Source organism: Narcine bancroftii, chromosome 2, assembly GCF_036971445.1.
Source record: "Narcine bancroftii isolate sNarBan1 chromosome 2, sNarBan1.hap1, whole genome shotgun sequence".
NCBI classification, from domain to species: domain Eukaryota; kingdom Metazoa; phylum Chordata; class Chondrichthyes; order Torpediniformes; family Narcinidae; genus Narcine; species Narcine bancroftii.
Window position 1 is genome coordinate 195,999,373 of NC_091470.1, and position 27,446 is coordinate 196,026,818.

The following is a 27,446-nucleotide window of genomic DNA, read 5'->3' on the forward strand; positions in this document are numbered from 1 at the left end:
ATTCAGATTATCCGTAATCCAACTAGTTGGCAGTATAGCCAGGAAATAGGCTTTGAGCCCAGTGCTTCTGTACCCAAAACATGTTCACTGTGCACTCAACTTGGGGAAGAATCTGATTGTGGGCCACTGAACAACAATATAAAAACACAAGGCTGGAGAAACTTGGCAGGTCAAACTGTGTACTTTATAGAGCAAAGATAAAGGTGCATCACCAATGTTTCGGGTTCAAGCCCTTCATCGAATAAGGCAGGTGCCCAAGCAAAATGGTGGGGGGGAGGGTCACGGACCCACCAGCAGGAGATAATAGGTGGAGAAGGGAGGGTGGGCACAGCAGCGAATGGGGGGGCGTGGGGGGAAGGAACGGCTCTGTGAATGGGGGTGGAAAGCTGGGGATGGGAAAGAGAGGGGGTGAACGGTGAGCACCAAACAGAGACATGGATGTTAAGGCCCTCCGGTTGGAGAGTGCCCAGTTGCTCCTCCAACTTACGGGTGGCGCCTGGGTTGGTGGACAGAATTGTCGGCACGTGGGGGTAGGGCACAGAATGGAAACGGTTTGCTCCTGGGATTGGTGCGGGCGGAGCGAAGGCGCTCAGCGAAGTGATTTCCCCCAGTCTGCGTCCAGTCTCTCCGATGTAGAGAAGGCCACAACGGGAGCGCCAGGATGGTGGTTTTCAAAGTGCCCCCCCCCTCCCAAACCGGTACCACCTTCAGTAATCCCTAGGCCATTGATGTTCTGTGGTTAGTTAAGGTGGGATGTGAGTGGTAAGAAAAAGTTTGAAAACCACTGTTTTAATCGTCCCTCATTGACTTGTTACGTGCATCATTTCGGAACTCCAAAGGAAATGGGCCAATGACAAATTTTCTCAAGCAAAATATTTCAGTGACAATTGGGTCTGGAGCAGTGCTTCTTAACCTTCCTTTCCCCCCACATCCCACTTTAAGCAACCCTTTACTAATCACAGAGCACCGATGGTGTAGGGATTACTTAAGGTGTGATGTGAGTGGAAAGAAAAAGATTGTGAACCACTGGCTTAAGGTGACTTGTTGACTCATGTGCAGGGTTCAACACTCCAAAGGAAATAGGCAATGACAATTTTTCTCAAGCAAAATATTGGTTCTAGAGCAGTGATTCTCAATCTTCCCTTCCCGCCCACATCTCACCTTAAGCAATCCCTTACTAACCACAGAGCACTTGTGGCATAGATATTACTTAAGGTGGAATGTGGGTTTAGGGGGGAATGTTTGGTGGACACTGACCCGCGGATGCTTGAGGGAAGTGTGGTTTCACTTGGAAGGACTGTTTGGGGGCCCCAAATGGTGCTGAGGATGGAGGTGTGGGCACAAGTGGGGGAATCTCCTGCAGTAGGTGCCAAGGGGATGGGAGTTAGATGCATCAATATAGTATTTATGTTGCTATATACAAAGCTTTTAAGATCATAGGAATAAATTAAAGAAATTGCCAATATATTACAAACAGAACTATGACATTTCATATATGCAAAAGCATTTTGGAATTCAAAAGTGCAACTTTGAGATCGGTCATTTATAAAAGAGGATGGAAATTATATCTTTCCACATTCACAGCGGATAAAGTGGACAACGAGTCCCCTGGAGATCAACTCAGTAATAATGAAGGCATGGCCAGCCCCTGCAGGGCTGTCCTCCTTTGGCGGCAGCGACCGCGGTGCTGTCAGAGAGGCCCGGGCAAGGATTGGCAGCCGTTGCGATATGGTGAGGGAAGGAGTCAATGTTCAGCGGTGGGGTGGGGGGGGGGTGTGATGCGGGTTCTCTTCGACACCGAGCTACATGGGTGGTGTTGGAGCTGAATTCATTCAGGGATTTTAAGAGGCTTCTAGACCAGCCATTCTCCCGCCCCCCTCCCCCCACCCCACACTTGTACAGGACTCCTCAAAGTTTCAGTCAAGTTCAGTTGGTTTCTTTCTACTGATGGCATAAAGAACCGTGGAACATTAGAAGAGAGGCCCTTCGACCTTTCTAGTCTGCGGTGATGTATTATTCCGCCTAGTCCCACTGACCTGCACCAAGCCCATACCCCTCCCATCCATGTACCTGTCCAAATTAAATGTTAAAACTGAGCCCACATTCACCACTTCACCCCCACCTCTCTCTGTGTGAAGAAGTTCCCCCTAAACATTTCCCCTTTCACCCTTAATCCACATCCTCTGGTTTGTATCTCACCGACCCTAAGTGGAAAACCCAACTTACATCTACTCTGTCTGTTCCCCTCATAATTTTAAATATCAAATCTCCCCTCATTCTTCTACGCTCCAGGGAATAAAGTCCTAACCTGTTTAATCTAACCCAGAATATTTAGGATTTCAGCCCTTTGCTCCCCTTAAATTGTGCTGTGATCATCAGGGGCAGGGGCTCTTTGACCCACCCCTTTGAGAATGGCTGTTCTTGACAGACTGCCCAGCAATTGGAGGGAGACCCATCAAATTCAAGCAGCAGCTTCAGTTTGATTTGAGCATTGTGCTCGGCAGGGAAACCTCGACCAACATTCTTGTGCTGTAAGTGGAAGATGGATACAGGAGGTCTGCAGAGAGATATGGATAGGTTCAGTGAGCGGGCAAGGGTCTGACAGATGGAGTACGATGTCAGCAAATGTGAGGTTGTCCACTTTGGGAGAAAAAATGGAAGATCAGAATATTATTTACATGGCAAACGATGGCAGCCTGCGGCTGTGCGGAAGGACTCGGGAGGGTTTGGGCATGAATCGCAAAAGGTTGGTTTGCAGGTGCATCAGGTTAGCAAGAAGGCAAATGGAACATTGGCCTTCATCGCTGGAGGGATTGGATTTAGGAACAGGGAGGTTCTGCTGCGACTGTACAAGGTCCTGATGAGGCCCCATCTGGAGCATGGTGGGCAGTTCTGGTCTCCTTACTTGAGGAAGAATGGACTGGCTTTGGAGGCGGTGCAGAGGAAAGTCACCAGGTGGATTCCAGAGATGAGGGGCTTGGTCTATGAGGAGAGATTGAGGCATCTGGGACTGTACTCGCTGGAATGTAGAAGAATGAGAGGGGATCTTATAGAAACATATAAAATTACAAAAGGCATAGATAAGATTGAGGTAGGTAAGTTGTTCCCATGGGTGGGGGAGACCAGAACTAGGGGACATCGCCCCAAGATTCAGGGCAGTAGATATAGGACGGAGATGAGGATGAACTGCTTTTCCCAGAAGGCAGTGCCCATTGAATCAGTGGAGGCGACCTCAGTAAATATATTTAAGACCAGGTTGGATTGTTAAATAGTCAGGGAATGAAGGGATATGGGGAAAAGGCAGGTCGGCGGAGATGAGCTCATCATCAGATCAGCCACAATCTCATTGAATGGTGGAGCAGGGATTGATGGGCCAAATTGCCACCTCCTGCTCTTATTTCTTATGTATTCCAGTGCACTTTGGACCCAGACGCCTCTCAGGGGTTACGAAGGGTCATGTATGAAGGCTACCCACCCTTACTACCGCCACATAAGGAACAATTTCAATCAGTCATTGTCGAGGTGAGGAGCCGTGTCTCTATGCTCTGCACGATGAGGACCCCACTTCTGGGTCACTCATCCACCAGTGAGACATAGTCCACAAAAACGGGAAATTCCACCATGCTGACGGTTTGCTGCTTGCTGGCAAGTGGCCTCCCGGGCGCGGCGTCTTCGCCTAGCAAGCATTTTTGAGAGGTGATGGGGAGCTTGTACAGTGCATGAGAACAGGTCCAGGAGGTAACGTGGCAATAATGACAATCTCCTGAGTCACTGTGGGTAACGTAGGCCAGCCGCAGATCCACGGCATCAAAACCTTGCCTTGTTGTAGCTTTCTCTGCCAGTTTAATTCCAGTCTTCATTATGGTTTTACTGAGTATTGTCTTTACAAGGCGATAACTTTATGGTTCCATTACTTGTCCCATAAATAGAATAACACCTGTTAAACAAGAAAAAGCACTGTTAATATCAGACTCAGGTCCATCTTCTTCAAAGTTCAAAGTTCAGATTTATTGTCAGAGTACATACACGACAACAAGTACAACCCTGCGATTCTTTTTCCTGCGGGCCAGGCAGAATTACCACTAATTGGTAGTGCCAAAACTGTGTACTCAAGGAAAGAAACATATACAAAGGAGGGAACTGTAAAACAGGTAACAAATGTAAACAAACTGACTGTGTGATACAGGGCGAACAAAAAGAAAATCAATAAAGTGCACAAGTCAGAGTCCTTAAACAAGCTCCTGATTGAGTTTGTCATTGGGGAGGGGGAGTAGCTGTTCCTGAACCTGGGGGGGTGCGAGTCTTGTGGCACTGAGACCTCTTTCTTGATGGCAGCGGTGGGCTGGGTGGGACGGGGTCCTTTGATGATCGCTGCTGCTCGCCATTCCTTGTTACTTAAAGTGGCGCAGAAATAGGCCAGATTTTTTTTTCTTCTGTTTACAACACAGGTCGAAGCCGATTCCGGGCCATTTACAACCATGCCACCTGATTACACTCAGATTAACCTACAAGCCAACCCCTGAATGGGTTGGAGGGTGGGAGGAAACCAGAGGGCCCAGGGGGGAGAAAACCCACTTGGGACACGGATGAGATCATGGGCCTTACGGCAGGCAGATGGGAATTTTGTGTAATATTACACGTTCCGTAATATTACATGACAAAAATGGAATTGTGGACAAAGTGAGCTTCCATTTCTTAAGTTCCTTACAGGGGCTTTTGAATTTCTCCAATTCCCAAATCACTGTTTTCTCAGATTAAATAGCAGGTTAAATGGAGCTTCTCAAAATGAATTTCGATTGACCCCCTGCAGGGTTTGGGCAGAACATCAGATCGCGGGTCAACCCACAGGACCATAAGAGCGGTGGAGAGGATCAATGGAGTCTCCCCTCCCCCCCCCCCCCATAGACGTGGGACTGCTGTCCGAAGAGGGCGCGCAAAATTGTCGGGGTCCCCTTCCACCCCACACTGAGCGTCTTTCAAGGGGACCCATCGGGGAAGAGATCCAGGGGGATCAGAGCCAGGGGGATCAGAGCCAGGCTGAGGAACAGCTTAGAACTCCAGAACAGAAACCAGGCCCCCTTCAGCCCTTCGAGTCTGTTATTATTACTTCTGCCTCGTCCCACAGACCTGCATTCAGCCCCTAACCCTCTGCCCCTTTCCCATCCAAATTCTTCTTCAATGTTAAAACTGAGCCAGCATCTTTCAGCTGCTCTCGTCAGGGGAAGAGGATCAGAGCCAGCACCACCAGGCTGAGGATTATCTTCTTCCCTCGGGCAGTGAGAACGCTGAACGACCAAAGGAACCGCTCCCACTGACCACCCGAGTCGCCACTATTTATGAAGCAATATTCCATTTGTTATACTATTTAGATGCACCTTCTGTGCATGTGTATCACGTGTCTGCCCACGTGCGTGCTTTTTGCACTGGAGAACACTGTTACGTCAGATCACGTTTGCGCTGTTGGATGTCAAAGGAACATACCTGTCGGGTTATGCCGTACCAAGAATAGGAAGGGCCGGTCGATCACAACTTCAAGGGGAACCATTCTCTCATAAACAATGGCAGCTGGAGAAACAAATTGACAACTCAGTACACCTCGACTGACTCTAATGCCGCGGGCGGGACCACGATGAGCTTTCCGATTCTAGGCTCGCTGGCGGCCAACGTTTCGTTGAAAGTTTAATCAGAGGAACCAATTTTTTTAAAGTCAGTTCAGGTTTTTAAATTGGATAATTTAACAGTTAATGCCTTTGCCCCAACCCGACTTTTGATTTAAAATGTTTTACAGATTGAGAAGATCTTTTCCTTTATTTTAAAAAAAAGTAAAATAGCCGGCTTGTTGACATTGGGAGAGCAAATATTTGCCTATATCACCAATTTATTATATCATTTACCTGAGAGAATAACAAGACGGCCTTGATCGTCTAGAACTCTACTGTGGTGTACAAATATTTTGATGAATCAAGGCAGAAACTCCTTGGGCTCACTTTGGACAACACAAATACTCCTCTACCTTTAGCTTCGGAAGAAGAATGAAAACATTGTCCCCTTGGGACGGATTGGCAATAAAGAAGGTGAACACTGTTGACATTCGTTTCAAAGGGGATTGTGTATAAGAGTAGAGAGGTGTTGGTGAAACTCTATGGGACACTGGTGAGACCTCATTTGGAGATTGGACCTCATATCTTAGAAAGGGTCTAGCAAGGTTGGAGAGGGTACAGAGGAGGTTTACCAGAACGATTCCGGGAATGAGAAGGCAAACATATGAGGAACGCCCAGTGGCTCTTGAACTCTATTCATTGGAATATATAAGAATGAGAGGGGATCTCGTAGAGACATTTTGAATAATGAATGGTTTGGATGTAAATAATCTGGATTCCAGGACAAGAGGGCACAGTCTTAGAATTTAAAAGTACCAATTTGCAACAGAGATGAGGAGAAATTTCTTCAGCCAGAGGATCATGGGTTTGTGGAATTCGTTGCCACGTGCAGCTGTGGAGGCAGGATCATTGGGGGAGTTTAAAGGGGAGATTGATAGGTATCTAATTAGTCAGGGTATCAAGGGATATGGGGACAAGGCCAGAACTTGGAACCGTTCAGCTCAGGGGGGTTTCATGGAGCAGACTCGATGGGCCAAATGGCCTGCTTCTGTTCCTTTCTCTTGTGATCTTGTGAACAGGGCCCAAGTTTCTAATATGGGGATCTTGGAGAAAAAGAGAAACAAATATCTGCTCTTAGTTGTCTACGGCAAGGCATTACTCTGCGCCGTTTAACAGGCCCATTTGTACCTTTCACAAAAGAAGAAAATATTTCTAATTCATTTGAAAAGAACATTTTTCCTTTATTTCTCTTTCTTTTGGGTTGGGGTCTTTTCTCTTTGTTTGACATTATGTTTGACTACACTATTACCAACGTGTGTTGGTCCCTTGGATTCGGTTCATATTTGAAATCTTTTTCCTGAATTTTAAATGTTTAGCACATTGTAATATCATTCAACATTGTACCAATAAAAATATTTTTAAAAGAAAGATTAGTGAGAATACAAACTAGACAAATGAAACATGATTCTGTGCTGAAGAGGAGTGGTGTAAACTGTCGGGCGTATGCTCAAAGGAGCTGATGGTGGGCGTCAGGACGGGTAAGTCAGAAGAACGTGGCCCGGTCCTCATCATGGGGTCAGCAGCGGAGAGGGTTGTGAGATTCAAATTCCTCAGTGCCCGAAGACCTATCCTGGGGCACCCCCAGATCGGCACCATTACGAAGAAGGCTGCACACTGTGGGGAGTTCGGTGCATCGCCGAAGGCTCCTGCAAACCTCTGCGGGGTGGGGGGGGGGGGGTGCATGAGGAGCATTCCGAATGTTTGCATCACCGCCTGGTACGGAGGTGGCCAATGAACAGGACGGGAATAGGCTGCAGAGCTATGAGCTCAGGCCGGCGATGTCACAGGCACTAGGCTTCCCTTGTCGAGGACATCAAGTGGCTGAGTATCAAGAAGGCAGTCTCTGTCCTGTTATTTTTAAATAGTGTATTTATGGGGAATATATATTTTTTGCACCTGTAATGGCACAACTCAGTGACCAGAAAACAACAAATTTCCAGACACATTCAGGACAATAAACCTGATTCTGAATCTAGGGAGAAGGCCAGGGGAGTGGGGCTCATGATAGAACAGTGGAGGAGATTCAATGGGCTGAATGGCCTACTTCTGCTCCAACTGCCTATCTTATGGTCGAAGGTATTATCGTGCTTTCTGACTGATCAGGTTTACTATAACGTCCATTTTATCACCATTGCTTTAATTTAAAAATCACCGCATGGTTGATCCATGGCTGGCCCTTCCCTTCTTTATTTGATGTTGTGACGGTTCATTCACAAGGACGATTCCGGGAATGAAAGGATTATCACACGAAGAACATTTGACGGCTCTTGGCCTGAACTCATCAGAATTCAGGAGAATGGGGAGGATCTCACTGAAATATTTGGAACGTAGACATAGGAAGGTTGCCTCCCTTCACAGCAGGAGAGTCTGGGACAAGAGGACACCACTTCAGGATTGAAGGGTGTCCGCTTAGAGCAGAGGAATTTCTTCAGCCAGAGATGGGGGTGGGGAATCTGTGAAATTTGTTGTCATGGGCGGTTGTGGAGGACGGGTCATTGAATGTGTTTAAGGCAGAGGTTCTTGATCAGCCAGGAGATCATAGAACATAGAACACTACAGCACAGTACAGGCCCTTCGGCCCTCGATGTTGTGCCGACCCATATATTCTTTATACTAGCCCCTCCCTACCTCATAACCCTCTATTGTTCTTCCATCCATGTGTCTGTCTAAGAGCCTCTTAAACACCCCCAATGTTCCAGCCTCCATCACCATCTCTGACAACAACTCTCTGTGTTAAAAAAAACCCCATCTCCCCTAAACTTCCCTCCCCTCATTTTGTACAAACGTCCTCTGCTGTTCCCACCCTGGGGGAAACAGGTCCTGACCGTCCACCTATATCTGTGCCCCTCAGAATCTTGTAGGCCTCTATCCAGTCTCCTTCCATCCTCCTTCGCTGCACAATCGTGGGGAGAAGAGGGGAGATGGGCCAGCTCGCGATTAAGTGGTGGGGCAGGCCTGATGGGTTGAACGGCTCCCACGTCAAGGCAGCCAGACTCACCGGAGGCTGCTGATGCCTTGGTCCCACTCTCGTTCACTTCGATCTTGACCTTCTGCAGAGCCTGCGCAACGAAGAGCCGCTGCCTTTCTGTAACCACGGAGAGAGGGGGAGGGAGAGAGTGATTAGTTAATCGGCTTACCCACCCATCTTCACCCTCCCACCACTGTGGATCTGAAGCGCAGTAGTCAGTTTCATCCCAGTCCACGCTCAAGTGATTGCGCAGAAGATCTGGATCCCATTGCCTCTCTACAGAGATGGCGAGGCCTTTGGAAAGTGAGCAGCCAAGAGCTTTGGGCCGTCTCCGTGTTCTCAGAATGACTGACTCAAACTTCCTTAATTGTCACGTAATGGCGCAGAGTGTGTAATATTACACAAAATCGCCTTCTACCTGCTGTAAGGCAGAGAGTCGCCTACAGGACAGGTCCGAGGGTGAGGGACCCCCCCCCAGCCCCCTCCCGACGGTCATGTGTGCCCGTGCGGGCCGCTGGAGACTAGCCTTGTGGAAACTAAGTATTGAAGCCGCGATTCAAGAGGGCACTGAGGGGCAAGAGGGGGGCCTCGGGTGCCGAAGGCTTCCTGCCAGAGGTTTGGATCAGGCTGCCGATGAATGTAGGAGAATGGGGAGGGGTAGGGGGGGAAATCTCATTGAAAACAGATTGAATGTCGAAAGGCGTGAACGCTTCCCCAGGGTGGGAGAGTCTAGGTCGGTGGTTACCACTCACAGAGCAGGTATGGCATTCTATGCTCTGTGGTTAATAGAGAATCACTTGAGTTGGGATGTGAATGGGGTGGGGGGGAAACAGTTGAGAACTACAGGTCTACGACAAGAGGGCACAACTTCAGGACTGAAGGGCGCCCGCTGGGAACAGTGACACAGAGGAATTTCTTCAGCCAGAGGGCAGTGAATCTGTGGAACTTGCTGCCACGGGCAGCTGTGGAGGCCGGGTCATTGGGTGGGTTTAAGGCAGAGGTTCTTGATAAGCCAGGGCATCAAAGATTTTTGGGGAGAAGGCCGGGCAATGGGGAAATGATAGAAAGGTGGGGCGGGCTCAAAGGGCTGAATGGCCTATTTCTGCTCCCGTGTCTTCCGATGGAACACCACCACTTTCCAGAGGTAGGGAGGGATGGGCCGATTGTTACCTTCTGGGTAAGGCCACGTCCAGCGTGGCTCTTCTGCCTCTCCCACCCCACCCTCTGCAGCCAAGACGTCTCAGAAGATTGGCGTTTTTCCCCTCGAGAGTCTTGATGATGCTTCTCAAGCCCGATGTTCCTCCCTACCTCCACCTGACAGCAGAGCCCCGATCAGGTACTTACTGTTAATCTTCGTGAAGTCCGCCTTTGCACTATTGAACATGTCCTTTATTCCCATGTTCACCAGCGGCTTTCTCAGATCTGTCTCACTTTCCAGGGAAAACCTGAGGTGGAAAAGGGAAGGAAAAAATAAACCATCAAAGGAACAGCAGCAAACTAGGCCAAGACGGTTGAATCTGCTGGCCCCGATGAACAGTTTAGCAGGCAGAGATGCTGAAGGAACTCGGCCAATCTCGCAGTGTCCATGGGAGGTAAAGGTACATAACCAATGGTTTGGGCTGAGTTCTTCAAGGAACAGGAAGGTGTCAGAATAAAGTCTAAAGAATGGGAGGGGCAGGAATCCAGACCAACAAAAGGTGGCAATTGGATATGATAAAAGGAGAGGTGAGAATTGGTTTGGGCTTGGTGAATGGAGATAGAGGGAAAAGGGGAGAGAGGGGGAGAGAGAGAAAGAGATGGGAGAGAGAGAGAGGAAGAGAAAGAAAGAAAGAGGAGACATAAAGAGAAAGAGAGAGAGGGGAGGGAGAAAAAGAAAGGGAGAGGGAGAGAGAGAGAGAAAGGGGGAGAGAGAGAGAGAGAGAGAGAGAGAGCGCTGTGGGAAAGCAGATGGGTGAAGGCAGGCAGAAACTGGAGAAGTTAACGTTAATGCCATCCAGTTGGAGGGGGCCCAGACGGAAGATGGGATGTTGTTCCTCCGATTTGCGGGTGGTCTGGCCATGCACGAGGCCATGGATCTCGTCAGCAAAGGGAATGGAATGGGAAATCGAAATGGGCGACCACTGGGAGACCCACGCTACTGCGGTGGGCAGAGTGAAGCCATTTTCCAATCTGTGCCCAGTCTCTCCGATGTAGTGAAGGCCACTGCGGGAGCGCTGGATGCAGGAGACGACCTCTGCAGATTCAGGAATGAAGTGTTGCTTCACTTGAAAGGAGTGTTTGAGGGTCCAAATGGTGGTGAAGATCCTTCAGCATTGTGTGTGCGTTAGACAACCGCAGAGGCCTTCTGTTAATCTGCCTTCACATTCAACTGGCCGAAGTGAACCACTTCACAATATTTTGTAATTGAAATAAAGTGCAAGACCCTCACCTTTCTCTTATCCCCTTTTCCCACCAGGTGATGTCACTTACTTGGGCAGGATAAGATGGCGTTTGACGGTCTGCAGTTGGTTCTTCCACTCGTTGACCAACTGGATAGAGATGATGTTGGTGAGGGCGGACAGGGGGTCTTCCTTCTGATATGGCGCCACAATGTACATGCTGAACGTCTCCCCGTGATAGGGTAGCTCAATGACGTCGTAGTCCACACCACTGGGAGTCACAAATTCGCCTGTGATCAACAAAGCAGCACCATCAGTTCTCTGGCCGAGCGGTTGGGCTTGGCCGGGCTGGCTTTGAGAGGGCTAGATCCCTCCTGCACGCCTGCGACCCACGTGGCCCGGGGTGGAGTGGGAGAAAAGTGAAGCTCGAAAGAGCGGCGTGGGGATGGTGGGAGGAAACAGGAGCACCACCCCCCCCCACCACCAGGGAAATTGTAGGTCAATTGAATGGCGTAGACTTGCGCTGTTGCCGTCTAAATTTAAAATAAATTTAAGAAAGTCTGCAGTGGCAGTGAGTGTAGTGAAAGCACAGAAATGCTGGAGGAACTCAGCAGGTCTTGCAGCGTCCACTGGAGATCAAGGTGTGTATAACTGGCGTTTCGGGCCTGAACCCTTCCTCAAGGTGTGAGCAAAGCACAGGCAAGGAGTCTCCGTTAAAAAGTTGGTGAAAGGCGGAGGAATGGGAGGGGGGAGGAGTGCAGACCAAAGGTGCCAGCACGCTCATGCACCATATTTGACTCCCCCCCCCCATCAACTCCCACAACATCTATTGTTGCCCTCCAAAATATAAAAACATCACCAGGATTATTGCTGAATGAAACTTGACTGCAAGCTACCTGTTAGATCACAGGAGCAGAAGTCGGCCCAGCAAGTCGGCCCCGCCATTCTAATCACGAGCAGATCCATTCCTCCTGGTCAAAAACCCCGCTCTCTGGTCTTCTCTCCGCAATCCTCGGTGCCCTGACTGATCCAATACCTGTCGATCTCTGCCTTAAACACACCCAACAACCTGGCTCACATGGCCACCTGTGGCATCAAGTTCCACAGACTCGCGACCCTCTGGCTAAAGACATTTCTCCGGGTCTCTGTTTTAAATCAACGCCCTTTTACTCTGAAGGTGAGCCCTCTTGTCCTAAACTCCTCAACCGTGAGGAACCATCCTTGTCCCATCTATTCTATCCAGGCCTTTCAGCACTCAAAACGCCTTGTCCTTCTGAATTCCAACGCGTTCGGCCCAAGAGCTGACAATCGCTCCTCATACGTTAACCCTTTCATTCCTGGTATCATTCTGGTAAACCTTCTCTGAATCCTCTCCAACACCAGCACCAATAAGGTTCCCAAAACTCGCCACAGTGAGGCCTCACCAGTACTTTGGCAAGTTAGGGCAGAGACTTGGTCAAAGTGGTTTTCAGACACGCACTGGGAAGTGGAAAAAGAGCAGAGGTAGGGAGAAGACCGGGAGTGACGAAGCTACTCAACCTTCCAAAGAAGAGCGGGCCCTGCTGCTGCTGCCATCGGGTACCAACTTACTTGCATTCAGTTTGATGATCTGTGACATCATCGGTACCAGGATCCTGGTCCCGTCTGCTTTGTAGAACTCCCGCTGGTGGGTGCTCTCGGTGGGGAACGGCATCTTCCACAGGCCCTTGAAGAAGATGGCATTGACCAAAACCATACGGGTTAGAACAGGGTCCAGCAAGTCGGGGCAGAGAAAGTTGGGGATCATTCCTGGAAGAGGGGTTTTAAAAAAAAACAAACACAAATCCAATTAAACCCAACAATTCTGGTGGACAAATGAACCCAGACCATAGTGAAGATCCCAAATATTCTTCTGCAAATGTCACCAGAGAACGCAGGCCCACAATTGTTACCGAGTGTGTGTGTCCAGCATTCAGAGCAGGTTCAATCTGGTACAGGTTGTTCCCATCAGAAAGACAGGGTCTCAAATCCCATACCAAATTTGGAGAGTGGCTTTGAGTTGATCAGGAGAGCATGACCCAGTCCTTATCGAAGGGTCAACAATGGACAGGGTCAAGAACTTCAAGTTCCTGGGTGTCAACTGAGGATCTGTCCTGGGGCCTCCGTATTGATGCGACATGAAGAAGGCTCGCCAGTGGCTAGACTTTGTGAGGTGTCTGAGGAGATTCGGTACATCACCGAAAACTCTCATAAACCTCTACATGTGGATCGTGGGGAGCATTCTGGCCAGTTGCATCTGTGCCTTTCATAATTTTAAATTTTAAATAAGATCCCCTCTCATTCTTCTAAATCCCAGCGAGTGCAGCCCCAGACAATCTCTCTTCGTAGGCCAACCCCCCTCATCCCTGGAATCAACCTGGTGACCCTCCTCTGCCCCGTCTCCAAAGCCAGTCTGTCCTTCCTCAAGTCAGGAGACCAGAACTGCATGCAGTTCTCCAGATGCGGCCATTAAATATCAAAATCAATCCCACATTCAGCCCATTTCCCACTCCCACGCATCACTAAATTTTAAATGTAGACATACTGCACAGTAACAGGCCATTCTGGCCCACGAGTCCGTGCCGCCCAATTTACACCCCATTAATCTACAACCCCCAGTACGTTTTGAACAGTGGGAGGAAACCGGAGACCCCCCGGGGAAAACCCACATAGACACGGGGAGAACGTACAAACTCCTTACAGACAGTGCGGGATTCGAATCCTGGTCCCGATCACTGCACTAGCCACTACACCAACTGTGCAGCCCCTCCCCATGTGAAGAAGTTCCCCCTTAAACCTTTCACCCTTAATCCATGTCCTCTAGTTCTTGTCTTACCTAACCTCAGTGGAAAATGACTGCTTGCTTTCACTCTACCCTACGGTCTTCGTTCTCTGATGCCCCAGGGGATGACAGACGTCGACGGCCTGATTACAGACGCCTGAAGAGGTACAGCCTACAGGCAAGATCTGCCACTCACCTAGCGTTTGAGTCTTGACCCATGTGTTAATGATGTGCGTCACCTTCCTGTTGTCCTGGAACAACACCTGTTTTGGCCAGCTGTTAAATAGATTCCGGTATCTTATCATGTATGCTTTTGGCAGTTGCATGCTTCTCTGGATGAACACAGCGCTGGCGTCCCAAGCGATATCCTGGTTGCTCTTGGCAGTGAGAGCTTTCCGGAGATGTTTCAGGGCCATCGCCACATGTTTATCTGTGCAGCAAGGAAAGAGGTTCAAATTCAAAAGTTCAAAGTTCACATTTACCATCAGAGGATGTACATGTCATCGCCTACAACCTTGAGATTATATTTTCCTGCGGGCCAAGGCGGAATTTACATTTACACTGGCCAATGAAGAATTTGCTTCCTGAACACCTTTTCGGGTATTTTATGGATTTTGGAAAATCGCCTTAAAATGTTGTTTTGACATAACCTATTTCTGTGATTTCCTGTCATACTTTGTCTACTTCAAGCAGCCAGAACCTTGAAGTGTAACGCGTCACTGAAAATTCATTTTCCACACTTGGACATCCTCCTTGCTGATCTCAGTGCGGTCAGTGACGGACATGGTGAAAGGTTTCACCGGGACATTGCAACCATGGAAAAGTGGTATCAGGGCAACTGGAACCCATCGACGCCAGACGACTATTGTTGGACACTGACATGAGAGGTATCAGATGCTGAATATAAACGAAAATCAGCGGCAAAATATTTTTACGTCAAACTAATGCAATGTGTCAGCATCGTGATGCAATTTAACGCGCTCAATTCAATAAAAGTTAATTTAATGTTTCTCCAACTTCCTTTGTGATACAGCAAATCTGAAATTTTCTCTGTGTTCAGCTTGAAGTCGTCCATCATTATCCCCAATTTTTTTTCAGGAAGCAAACCTTTTGAAAAGAATTGTTGTCGGCAACTGTAAGGCCATAAGATGTAGGAGCAGAAATAGGCCATTCAGACCATCGAGCCTGCCCCACCATTGAATCATGAGCTCATCCATTTCCCCACTCAGCCCCACTGCCCGGCCTTCTCACCATATCCTTGGATGCCCTGGCTATTCAAGAACTTATCAACTTCTGCCTTAAATACACCCAGTAATCCGGCCTCCAGACCGCCTGTGGCAACAAATTCCACAGATTCTGGTTGAAGAAATTCCTCCGCGTCTCTATTCTGACCGGATGCCCTTCAGTCCTGAAGTTGTGCCCTCTTGTCCTAGACTCTCCCACCATGGGGAAACAACCTTTCTACATCTACTCTGTCCACGCCTTTCAACAGTTGAAATGTTTCAATGAGACTCCCCCCCTCATTCTCCTAAATTTCAATGAGTTCAGGCCAAGAGCCATCAAAGGCACCTCAGACGATAACCCTTTCATTCCTGGAATCGTCCTTGTGAACCTCCTCTGAACCCTCTCAAACGCCAGCACATTCTTTCCTAAACCAAGGAGCCCAAATCTGCTCCTTAAGCTGTACTCAAGGAGAAAGGTACGTGCACGACAGAGAGAAATGTGTATCGGGTCAACGCTATCGCAGTGTCAGCTGTCCGAATCCAAAAAGGAGTATATATGTCCTCCCTGTGACCTGCATGGGTCCCCTCACAGAGGGGGACGGGCTTTGTAGGTTAATGGGTCACACGGGCCTATTTGGCCGGCTGGGGCTCGTGGGGGCGGATTTATTCCACCTTTTTAAAAATAATTCACGGAAATGTAATTTCTAGCAACGACCCGTACCATTCTGCTGCTGCAAGGTAAAACGTCCAGTGACGCGTTCCAGGCAATAACCCGGATTCTGATTGTGCACTACCGGCTCCTGCCACATGAGGCCAGCGGTGAGCCATGCAAACACAGAGCTGAAGGGGAAAGGAAAAAGATGTGGAATTGGACGTCGGACGTACATGGTGAACGGTCGGGCACTAAGGAGTGCGGCAGAACAAAAGGATCTGGGAACACACATACATAACTCCCTGAAAGTGGCATCACAGGTGGACAGGGTTGGAAAGAGAGCTTTTTGCCAGATTGGCCTTCGTAAATCAAAATATCGAGTCCAGGAGTTGGGATGCTATGTTAAAGTATAAGACATCGGTGAGGCCAAATTTGGAGCATTGTGTACAGTTTTGGTCACCAAACTACAGGAAAGATCTCACTAAGATAGAAAGAGTGCAGAGAAGATTTATTAGGATGTTGCCCAGACTATGTTACAGGGGAAGGTGAAACAGATTCGGATTTTATTCCCTAGAGCATAGAATGAAAGGAAATTTGATCGAGGTTTTTAAAATTGTGAGGGGGACAGATAGAGTAAATGTAGGTTGACTTTTTCCACTGAGGGTGCAAACCTGAGGACATGGGTTAAAGAAGAAAGGGGAAAAGTTTAGGGGGAACTTCTTCACACAGAGAGTGTGGAACGAGCTGAGATGGTGAAAGCAGACTCAATGTTAACATTTAAGAAGAGTTTTGGACGAGTCTGTGAATGGGAAGGGGGATGGACTGGGTGCAGGACTGTGGGACCAGTCGGGAAAAAATGGTTCATGGCACAGACCAGATGGGCGAAGGGCCTGTTTCTGTGCTGCATTGTTCAATGGAATGAGGTTGCATTTACATTGTCCATTTCGAAACGTGGCCAAACAATCCCAGCAGCTAGAAAAATGAGATCTGCAGACATTGAAATCTTGAACAAGAAACTTGGGGGGGTGGGGGGGGGGGGGTCAGGCCGAGGGGATGATAAGGTAAACCCTCTCCCCCCATAGAAATACTGGAGGAGCCTGGCTGGTCTCGCAGCGTCTACAGGGGTGACGTTTCGGGCCTGAGCCCTTCCTCGAGGTGCGGGTAAGAAGCAGTTGGGGAAGGGGGGGTTGGGCCTGAATTAAACAAAAGGCCAGGGGGAGGAGAACAGACCCACCGACAAAAAGGTGTTCATTGGAGAGGAGGACAGGAGAGAGGGAGAGTGAGAAGAGGGAAAAAGGAAAGATGAAGCAACAGAACGAGAGGAAAGGAGGCATAGGGACAGATATGGGGGGGTGCTAATGGAAACTGGGCTTTCGTTAAACACCCACCTCCCCCATCCGGCCCCCCTCCCCGTCACCTTCCCCTAATTCTGTCTCTCTACCCCTTTCCACAGAGCCAATATCAATTCTCACCTCTCCCCTCATCGTTAACTCATGGACTCCTCCCCCAGCCAGCACTCTTTCCTGTTCCTTGAAGACGGTGGCACGTTTGGCCTTCACACCCCCAGTGACTGGGGTTCGGATCCCATGCTGCCCGCCAGGAGATCTCCCCGCATCTGCCTGGGTTTTCCCCACCCTTCGAAACATGCCGGTGGGTTAATGGGGTGTGCGTGGACCGGAATGGCCTGTTACTGCGCTGAACAGCTAAATTTATTTTTAAAAAGGGCCCAGGCCCAAAATGCCGCTAATATATCTGGGCGCTGCGAGATGGGCTGAGTTCCTCCAGCATTTAGTGGTGTTTTTCCTACAATTACACAGTCCACGGACTTTCCTGTTTCACTGGAGGCCAGGAAGGCCTTCGACTGAGAAACGTTGAGACCCACTGCCCACAGCACTGACATTGCATTTATCGTTAGAGTACGACCCTGAGATTCCTTTTCCTGCGGGGCCAGGCAGAACTTTCTCTTCTTGGTAGTTCAGCGTGCACGTGTAAACAAATAAAGAAATGTAAACAAACCGACTGTGCAATACAGAGAGAATTTAAAAAATCAGTGAAGTGCAGAGTCCTTCAATGAGTTTGTCATTGAGAGGTCTGGTGGTGGAGGGGGAACCTGTTGGGGTGAGGTCTTGTGGCCCCTGGACCTCTTTCCCAACAGCAGCAGCGAGAACAGGACGGGGGCTGGGTGGGGTGGGATCCTTGATGATCACTGCTTCTCTCTGTTCCCCTCTTCCCCTTTTGGCACTTGAGCCTCAGCTTGAGAGTATTCCTCTCCTACCCTTTTAAAACCATCGCCTTCTGAGTCAGAGCAGAGGGTGGCCCTTCTCCCTAAACCCACAGGGAGGTCTGTCCACACCTTGTGATGTCTGATGAAAGCAACAGTTCGAACAACAGGGGGGAGCATCATGACTCATTCAACCACGCAGGCTATCCTGTTGACACACAATACCTCAGGGTCATAGTGTCATCATGGCAGAGGATGATGAGGTGGGGGGGAGGAGGTTGGGTGGTTTAACGAAACCTAGGGCCTCAACGAGTGGCCCTGGGTTCAGTGTTTGCATGGATCAATCTGCAGATCAATCTGGCCCCAGTAGAGGAGGTGAGGGAGGGAGATTCAGAGAGACTAAGGCAAGGAGAGTGATGGCGAGGTGGGAGACACGTGTACGTGAGCACACAATACGCCTGTGAGGAGGAAGTGATGGGGACAAAGAGTGTGTGTGTGTGAGTCTATGTCTGTGTGTGGGTCTGTGTGTCTGTCTATGTCTGTGTCTGTGTTTGTGTCTGGGTGTGTGTGTGTCTGGGTGTGGGTGTGTGTGTGTGGATGTGTGTCTAGGTGGTGTGTGTGTGGGTGTGCGTGTGTGTGTGTGTGTGTGTGTGCTTGTTTGTGTAGGTGTGTGTGGTGTGTATCTGGGTGGTGCGTGTGTGTGTGTGTGTGTGTGTGTGTGTGTGTGTGAGTGTGTGTGTGGGTGTGTGTCTCGGTATGGTTGTGTGTGCATATGGGTGTGGGTGTGTCTGAATTTATGTGTGTGTGTGTATGTGTGTGCCTGAGTGTGTGTGTGTCTGGGTGTGGGTGTGTGTCTGTGTGTGTGTGGGGGGGTGGGTGTCTGGGTGTGTATGTCTGGATCTGGATGTGTTTCTGGATGTAGATGTGTCTAAGTGTGTGTGTGTTTCTGGGTGTGCGTGTGTGTTGGTGTGTGTGTGTGGGGGTCTGGGTGCTTGTGTGTGGGTGTGTGTTTGTGTGGTTGTGTGTGGGTGTGTGTGTGTGTTTGTGTGGGTGTGTCTGGTTGTGGGTGTGTGTGTTTGTTTGTGTGGGTGTGTGTGTTGGTGTGTTTGTGTGTGGGGGAAGTCTCTAGGTGTGGTTCTGGGTGTATGTGTGATTGTGTGTGTGAGTGTGTGTGTTTGTTTGTGTGGGTGGGTGTGTGCCTGGGTGTGTGTGTGGATGGGTGTGGTTGTGTGAGGGTGTGTCTTGGTGTGGATGTGCATGTGTGTGTGTTTGTGTAGGTGTGTGTGTGTTTGTGTGTATCTGGGTGTGGTGTGTATCTGGGTGTGTGTGTTTGTGTGTGTGGGTGTGTATCTGGGTGGTGTGTGTCTGGGTGGTCTGTGTGTGTGTGGGTGTGCGTCTGGGTGAGGTTGTGTGTGTGTCTGGGTGTGGGTGTGTCTGAATGTGTGTGTGTGTGTCTGGGTGTGTGTGGGGGAGTGTGTCTGGGTGTGGGTGTGTGTGTTTGTTTGTATGTGTGGGTGTGTGTGAGAGAGAGAAACAATGTTCACACAACAGTGGGGAGGAAGGCAAAGAGAGAAGGAGGGAGAGAGTGAGTGTGTGAGAGAGAGAGAGGGCCAGAGAGAGAGAAAGAGCTAGAGAGAGAGAGAAAGAGAGAGAGAGAGATAGAGAGAGAGAGAGAGAGAGAGAGAGAGAGAGAGAGAGAGAGTGAGAGAGAAAGAGAGAGAGAGAGATGCAGACAGCCCGAGGAACAGAAATGTTGGGTCGATGGTTACATGCTAAACACGAGCAGCTACAGAGAGCTGGCACTCACCTTCCAGCCTGTATCCCATGGTGTTCCCAAGCTGGTTGAGTGTGTTCCCTGCTGCGCCCAGCTGCGACATCCCCATTAGTGCCGCCACACCATGGGGGGAGAACACCATGTTCTGGTCGCTGGCGGCGCGGGTGATTTCCTGGAAAACACGGATGCCAAAGTCGGCGCTGAGCTCAGCCACGGGGGGAGCAGTCATGTCCTGGCCGAGTGTCGAAGCGGCCACCAGGAGGGCGGCCAGGCACAGCAGGGGCTTTCTGTTGAGCAGCATGGTCCTTCGGGGTGCCTGCGAGAGGAGGGAGACAGAGACTGAGCCGTCACCGGGTCTAGCATCCCCAGTCCCACCGTCACATTGCCGCCTGTCGGAGGAGTAGGAGGACCTCTCCCTGCCTGCCTCCTCCCTCACCCATCACAGCCGAGGTCCTGCATTGAGCATCACCTGCCCCCAAGGGAGAGAGGAGGGAGAGAAAGAGAGACAAAGAGGGAGAGAGAGAAAGACTGAAAGGGAGAGAGGGAAAGAGAGAGCTCCACACCTATTTTCAGTCACCTCACCCCTTAGAACTGTCTCCAGTGTGATCACGGTCCCATCAAGCACCATAATCCCCCACCCCTCTCCTCCAAAACCGCCTGGCTAACTTCATCTGCATTCCAGGTGCTAGACAAATGAAACCTTGCTCAACACTGTGGGGTGAGAAGGGAGCATTGTTCTGAATTAAAAGCACCACCTCCTGGACTTTGAAGACCCCTTAGCCCATCCCTGGGGCCAGGAGCATGTCCTTTAGCATGGGCTCATACGATAAGATCATAGGAGCAGAAATAGGCCATTCAGCCCATTGGGTCTGCCCCACCATTCAATCATGAGCTGATCTATTTCCCCTTGCCCGGCTTTCACCCCATAACCTTTGATGCCCTGACTCATCAAGAATCTCTGCTTTGAACACACCCAACCACCCGGCCTCCACTCCTGCCCGTGGCAACAAATTCCACAGATTCACTGCCCTCTGGCTAAAGAAATTCCTCCTCCTCTCTGTTCTAATGTACGCACTTTCAACCCTGAAGTTGCACAGAAATGTGAAATAATTTCTTTAGCTTGAGAGCGGTGAGTCTCTGGAATTTGCTGCCACAGGTGGCTGTGGAAGCCAGGTTGTTGGGGTGTATTAAAAGCAGAGATTGACTGGTATCTGAATAGTCAGGGTATCAAAGAATGTGGGGAGAAGGCAGGGGACTGGGGCTGAGTGGGAGAATGGATTGGCTCGTGATGAAATGGCAGAATGGACTCGACAGGCCAAGTGGCCTCCTTCTGCTCCTATCACCCTGCAAGATTCCCAAACTCCCAAGATGAAGGCACACTCGGGCACACACAGACAAGGACAGAGGGAGGCGGCGAGAATGAGAGAGGAGCGCGCATGAACACAGGGTAAGTCACCCAGCACCAGCAGGGGGGGGGGCGTGGGGGGGTGAGCTCGGCGCGATTGAGCAGCGTCAGGGGGAGAAAAAGAAGGGTCGACGTTTTGGGCTGGGACCCTCCCGTTCGCAAGGTCAATCAAGGTTTGGAAAAATATGAGTGAAACGCGAAAGTCTGCAGACGCAGTGAAAAGACAGCGATGATGGGGTAAGTCGGCTGGGTCTCGCAGCGCCCGCAGGAGGTACCGACGTTTCAGGTCTGAGCCCTTCCTCAAGGTATAAGCAAAGAAAAGGAAGGCGTCAGAACAAAGACTGGTCAGGAGAGGAGTCCAGACCAATGTTCGGTGTTAATTGGAGATGGTAAGAGGAGAGGTGAGATTTGATTTGGGCTCTGTGAAAGGAGATGGAGGGAAGAGCTGGGGTGGGGGGGGGGGAGAGGCAGTGGGGGAGGAGCAGTTTGATGGAAACCGAAGAAGTCAATGTTAATGCCACTTGGTTGGAGGGTGCCCAGATCAGGAGATGGCTTTGTTGAGCACCTCGGTTCTGTCCGCCGCGCTAGTGTGGATCTCGCCTTGGCCACCCATTTCAATCCCCCACCCCATTCCCTCACTGGCATATCTGTCCGTGGTCTTGTGCATGGCCATACTGAGACCACCCGCAAATTGGAGGAACAACACCTCACCTTCTGACTGAGCCCCCTCCAAGCAGACGGCATTAACACCAACTTCTCTGGCTTCTGTTAAATAACCCCCCCCTCCTCAATTTTTCTCCCCTGGTCACCTTCCCCCCCCCCCCAGCTCTCTCTCTATCTACATTCACAGAGCCCAAATCAGTTCTCGCCTCTCCTTGTCATATCCCTGACCAGTCGTCCCCCTTTCTCACTCCCCCAGTCTTTAATTAAGATGGCTGCTCACACCTCGAAGAAGGGCTCAGGCCCGAAACATCGATGATACATCGTTGACTGCAACGGAGGCTGTGAGACCAGCTGGGACTCCTCCAACCTTCACTGCGTGTTTTTAACCACAATCACAGCGTCTGCAGACGTCCGTGTTTCGCTACGTTCAGGGTTAAGAAAGAGGACACAAACAGACCTGATGAGAGTAAAATCTCGTGCAGACAGACAAGTTCAGACACAAGGACAAACTATTGTGAGAGAATGGAGATGCAGAGGATCAATATTCCTGTCAACTTGGAGAGAGAGAGAGAGAGAGAGAGAGAGAGAGAGAGAGAGAGAGAGAGAGGCAGGAATAGAGAGGTCACACAGGGGCAGAGGTTCAGCTGGAGAGTATTAAGGGCCAATGTACACAGGCAGGCAGAAACACACGGTGTCCAGAACAGATGTGGAGAGATGGAGTTCTACTCACGCAGAGGTAGACAATCGACGCGGTGACTCACAGTGCCAGGCAGTGCTGGGTGCTCTCGGATCTGACTGCAGCAGACCTTGTGTGAACTCTCGCCAGAGTGCACAACTCAACTGCCTTGCTTCCCACTGGCCACTTATATATAGGGCTTGAGGGGCGGAAGCTGATTTGCTGAACGCATCAGGCCGTCCGCCCGGAATGGTCTGCTCCCTCCCCTGGTTACTGTAAACAAGCCCACACAGGCTTTCCCAACACTAACATCTCGAAGAACAAGCAGCTACCCTCCACATCCTGGCCGGGAACATTCATTAACCAGTTCATCACTGGTCTGCACACAGGCCCTCAAACCAGCCGGGTCTTTGAGAGTTAACACCAATTCGGGGGATTCAGTACCAATTTAGGGCGAGTCTGAAGTGAAGAGGGGAACGACATAAAACTGGGATGGAAATGGTAGGGATTGCCTTGTTCCTGAATAACACTGAGGTACAGTACTGGTGGGGACTGCCCCATCACTGAATAATACCGGGGCGCAGTGTTGGTGGGAACTGCCCTGTCACTGTGTAACGCTGGGGTACAGTACTGGTGGGGACAGGTCTGTCACTGTATATCACCGGGGTACAGTACTGGTGGGGACTGCCCTTTCACTGTGTATCACTGGCATTCAGTACTGGTGGAGACGGGTCTGTCACTGTGTAACACTGTGGTACAGTACTGGTGTAGCCGCTGGCGGGCCTTCATTTTCTGCGGGAATGGTTGTAGCGAACGGTTCCACCGTTTCACAGGGCAGGTGCGCAAGGAAGCAAAGAGCAAACTTCTGGGTGCAGTGAAATGGTCGGGCAGCATCTGTGGAGGCAGCAGGGCGTTTCGGGTTGAGTGGGAATGGCTCATCGATTCAACTACAGAATGGCAGGTGGTCAAGTGGAGTGTAAACGCTGCCCAGGGCTGAACAATCTGCCTTCGTGTTGGATCCCATGCATGGGATTCGAATCATGGCTCACTCCCTCTCCCCCGCGCAGGGTTGGCACCAGGATGAGTCTTAGGAGGGATGGTGGTGGGGGGGGGGGTTAAATTAGGGTAACTGCAAGGGGCACAATTTGAAAACACAATCAATTCGGGGGAGGGGTGCAGGCAGTGTCTACCTGAACCTCCTCTGTGTGGTGGTTTCCCTCCAATGTAGCAGATAAACACGCTGCTTATGACACAGTGGGTGATAGTACAGATTCTATCACCAATGTGTATATGTACAGATGGAAGTGTAGGATAACTGTGATTGGCTGAGAGCGTAGCCACACCTACTTGCAGGTCTTAAAGGATTGCTCCTAGCCAGACCAGGTAATTCTGGACTGGTCGACCTACATATGATATGCTCCAGACTTTTAGTTAATAAAAGCCTTGGTTTGGATCAACAAGTCTTTGGTTCTTTCGACAAGCACATTACAATTAGTTCTGTGGGTTGGGGGGGTCACAATACCTCCTTGGAGGGGGGGGGGCCATGCTCTGACTCTGCAGGCTCTGACTCTGCTCTCTCTCTCTCTCTCTCTCTCCTGCCCCCTCCTCCTCCCTCTCTTTCTGTTTTATTTACTCTCTCTCTCTCCCATTCTCTCTTTCTTTCTCTTTTTATCTCTCTATCTTTCTCTCCCTCCATCTCTCTTCTCTTTCTCATTTCATGCTCTCTCCCTCTCTCTGCCCTTCTCTTTCTGTGTCTGCCTCTCTCTCTCCCCCCCCCCTCCCCCACTCTCTTTGTTCCTCTATTTAACAATGTGAAGAGCTTCTGTCTGTGAGGGAAACAATCTGACATCTATTTGTACATGTTGACAACTCTGTCCCACAGTCGAAGCCTCGTGACTATGCCTTGCCTTTGAATATGCCCTTCTCTTATAGAACAAGGTAGTAGGAGACCACCAGTCTCCCTCCCTGTTCCACAACCCCCTCTCCTGTCAGAGAGGACGGGCAATATGCATGTATGTAATATCCTGTCTAAACACTTACGTTTAAACTCCTAGAAAGAAACTTGAGGTTGGGGTGGATTTTATTGGAAAAAAATCCACTACCTACAATGCCAGCTGATGGAGATTAAAGCATGTCTTTGGCTTGGCTTCGCAGACGAAGATTTATGGAGGGGTAATGTCCACGTCAGCTGCAGGCTCGTTTGTGGCTGACAAGTCTGATGCGGGACAGGCAGACACGGTTGCAGCGGTTGCAGGGGAAAATCGGTTGGTTGGGGTTGGGTTTTTTCCTCCTCTGTCTTTTGTCAGTGAGGTGGGCTCTGCGGTCTTCTTCAAAGGAGGTTGCTGCCTGCCAAACTGTGAGGTGCCAAGATGCACGGTTTGAGGTGATATCAGCCCACTGGCGGTGGTCAATGTGGTAGGCACCAAGAGATTTCTTTAGGCAGTCCTTGTACCTCTTCTTTGGTGCACCTCTGTCACGGTGGCCAGTGGAGAGCTCGCCATATAACACGATCTTGGGAAGGCGATGATCCTCCATTCTGGAGACATGACCTACCCAGCGCAGTTGGATCTTCAGCAGCGTGGATTCGAGTCATCTCGAGTACTTCGATGTTAGGGATGAAGTCGCTCCAATGAATGTTGAGGATGGAGCGGAGACAACACTGGTGGAAGCGTTCTAGGAGCTGTAGGTGATGCCGGTAGAGGACCCATGATTCGGAGCCGAACAGGAGTGTGGGTATGACAACGGCTCTGTATACGCTAATCTTTGTGAGGTTTTTCAGTTGGTTGTTTTTCCAAACTCTTTTGTGTAGTCTTCCAAAGGCGCTATTTGCCTTGGCGAGTCTGTTGTCTATCTCGTTGTCGATCCTTGCATCCGATGAAATGGTGCAGCCGAGATAGGTAAACTGGTTGACCGTTTTGAGTTTTGTGTGCCCGATGGAGATGTGGGGGGGCTGGTAGTCATGGTGGGGAGCTGGCTGATGGAGGACCTCAGTTTTCTTCAGGCTGACTTCCAGGCCAAACATTTTGGCAGTTTCCGCAAAACAGGACATCAAGCGCTTAAGAGCTGGCTCTGAATGGGCAACTAAAGCGGCATCGTCTGCAAAGAGTAGTTCACGGACAAGTTGCTCTTGTGTCTTGGTGTGAGCTTGCAGGCGCCTCAGATTGAAGAGACTGCCATCCGTGTGGTACTGTTAGAAACAGAAGTACCTTCACAGAAATTGCTCGAGACAAAAATTGAGAACAAAGAACATTTATTATACAACAATGCAAAGTTGGGTGCTTCCCCTTACCATGGGAATACACACATACACTAGGGCTCACCCAACTTTTATACAGTTCATTTCAGTATAGGAATGCCCCCCCCCCCCCTTACATTTTTCTGCCTCCTGGAGAGGTTTGGCATTAGGCAATCCTGCCTACCTACGTGCTCTGTGAGCTTGGAGGACCGGGGTATCCTGTCGGTGTCATCATGTCATTTATCCTCATTGTCCTTATTCACAAACCTGTCCTTGTTCTAATTTACACCTTCCCGACCCTCAGGGCTGTGTCCTCTTCATATGTAGAACTGGCTAATACTGTCTAAGGCTTACTAATTACATATGCAAACCTGCTAATTCTATCTGGGGCTAGAAGACCCTTATCTCATTCAGACTACTACTTTACATTCTATTTATTGTCTATCCTTATCTCATTCATACAGTGAACTTGCTGATTCTGTCTAAGCTAGGAGAATCTTATCTTACTCAGACTGATTCTGCTTCCTGCATTCTAATATCCATGTCTTATCCTGTTCATACTGGCTTTATTCATTTACCCATGTATCAATTTTAGTTTCTTCATTTTCATATTTTTATATCAGTTGTACTCATCTCTCACAGTATCAGATGTAAACAGCGTCTTCATTGTTGAGGTCTTTCATGGCTTGTTTCAGCATCATGCTGAAGAAGATTGAAAAGAGGGTTGGTGCGAGAACACAGCCTTGCTTCACGCCATTGATAATGGAGAAGGGTTCAGAGAGCTCATTGCTGTATCTGACCTGACCTTGTTGGTTTTCGTGCAGTTGGATAACCATGTTGAGGAACTTTGGGGGGCATCCGAGGCGCTCTAGTATTTGCCAAAGCCCTTTCCTGCTCACGGTGTCGAAGGCTTTGGTGAGGTCAACAAAGGTGATGTAGAGTCCTTTGTTTTGTTCTCTGCACTTTTCTTGGAGCTGTCTGAGGGCAAAGCATGTAACTAAGTATGAATCACAATTAGACGTGTAAGCACCCATGAATCATAGGCGTAACTACCCATTCATCGCAAGCACATCCATGCACATTCACACATACGTAAAGACCACACAAGCGTGTGCTTGCACACATGTATGAATGTTCACACACGCGCAAACTCACATTTGCACACTCGCGGACTCACACTAGCACACAAATATGTTGTTCACACACACACACACACACACACACACACACACACACACACACACACACACACACACACACACACACACACACACACACACACACACACACACACACACACACACACACACACACACATCCTTGTAGATCCAAGTCCATTATTTGGACCACTATAGTGTCTGCAGTCCATATAACCAAGTTTTTGGCCCACCTGCATGCATTCTCCCTGCAGAGTATACATCTGGGTCGGCCATGGGAGCGATGTCCAAACTTGCTGCCTTGCAGGCAGTCTGCTGGAACACTGCATTCCTATCCGATTGTCAGCCGAGATACCAACATTCCTCTCACATTAACCCTGCTCATGCTTGTGAAGTTTGGAACTCTCCTGCTCCTTTTCTTCACATTTTTTAAAATAAAAATCCCACAGCCTTGTTAACTCTTCATGACCGTTTGTGGTCAGTTGGACAGCTCAGAAGGGCCTGTGTGTCTAAACAAAAATGTATATGCTGCGAGCTCCTCCAGCATTTCTGCTTTTAATTCAGGGACCTGCCTGCTTTTAACTTGAAGCAGGGCTCAGTCCAAATGCCAGTCATATATCTCAAGCCAGGTTTA

General features: G+C 49.6%; 1 protein-coding gene across 3 annotated transcripts; it reads right to left on the bottom strand.

The window, feature by feature from the left end:
* Positions 1-162: 162 nt before the first annotated feature.
* On the bottom strand, positions 163-22,610 carry serpine1 (serpin peptidase inhibitor, clade E (nexin, plasminogen activator inhibitor type 1), member 1). Of its 3 annotated transcripts, none has more exons than XM_069919911.1 (9): positions 22,506-22,610; positions 19,710-19,992; positions 14,003-14,236; positions 12,597-12,794; positions 11,098-11,296; positions 9,973-10,073; positions 8,659-8,745; positions 5,482-5,565; positions 163-3,937 (listed from the first exon to the last, which is right to left on the bottom strand). In XM_069919911.1, exons 2-9 carry the CDS (start codon positions 19,975-19,977, stop codon positions 3,900-3,902), a joined length of 1,209 nt encoding a protein of 402 aa, XP_069776012.1. In that variant the 5' UTR covers positions 19,978-19,992; positions 22,506-22,610; the 3' UTR covers positions 163-3,899. The 3 variants fall into 3 exon arrangements, with proteins under 3 accessions (XP_069776012.1, XP_069776011.1, XP_069776010.1); XM_069919910.1 differs by having other exon boundaries at positions 22,475-22,603; XM_069919909.1 differs by lacking the exon at positions 22,506-22,610 and adding an exon at positions 22,027-22,155.
* Between the last annotated feature and the right edge of the window lie 4,836 nt (positions 22,611-27,446).

What these genes read in the sequence shown, in the direction of transcription:
- serpine1 (XM_069919909.1), bottom strand. Translation starts at nt 22,065, where the DNA reads ATGTATCATCGATGTTTCGGGCCTGAGCCCTTCTTCGAG. An exon ending in GGCCTGAGCCCTTCTTCGAG is followed by an intron (nt 19,993 to 22,026) that starts GTGTGAGCAGCC and finishes CTCCTCTCGCAG; the next exon opens with GCACCCCGAAGGACCATGCT. An exon ending in GATCATCAAACTGAATGCAA is followed by an intron (nt 11,297 to 12,596) that starts GTAAGTTGGTAC and finishes TGTTGATCACAG; the next exon opens with GCGAATTTGTGACTCCCAGT.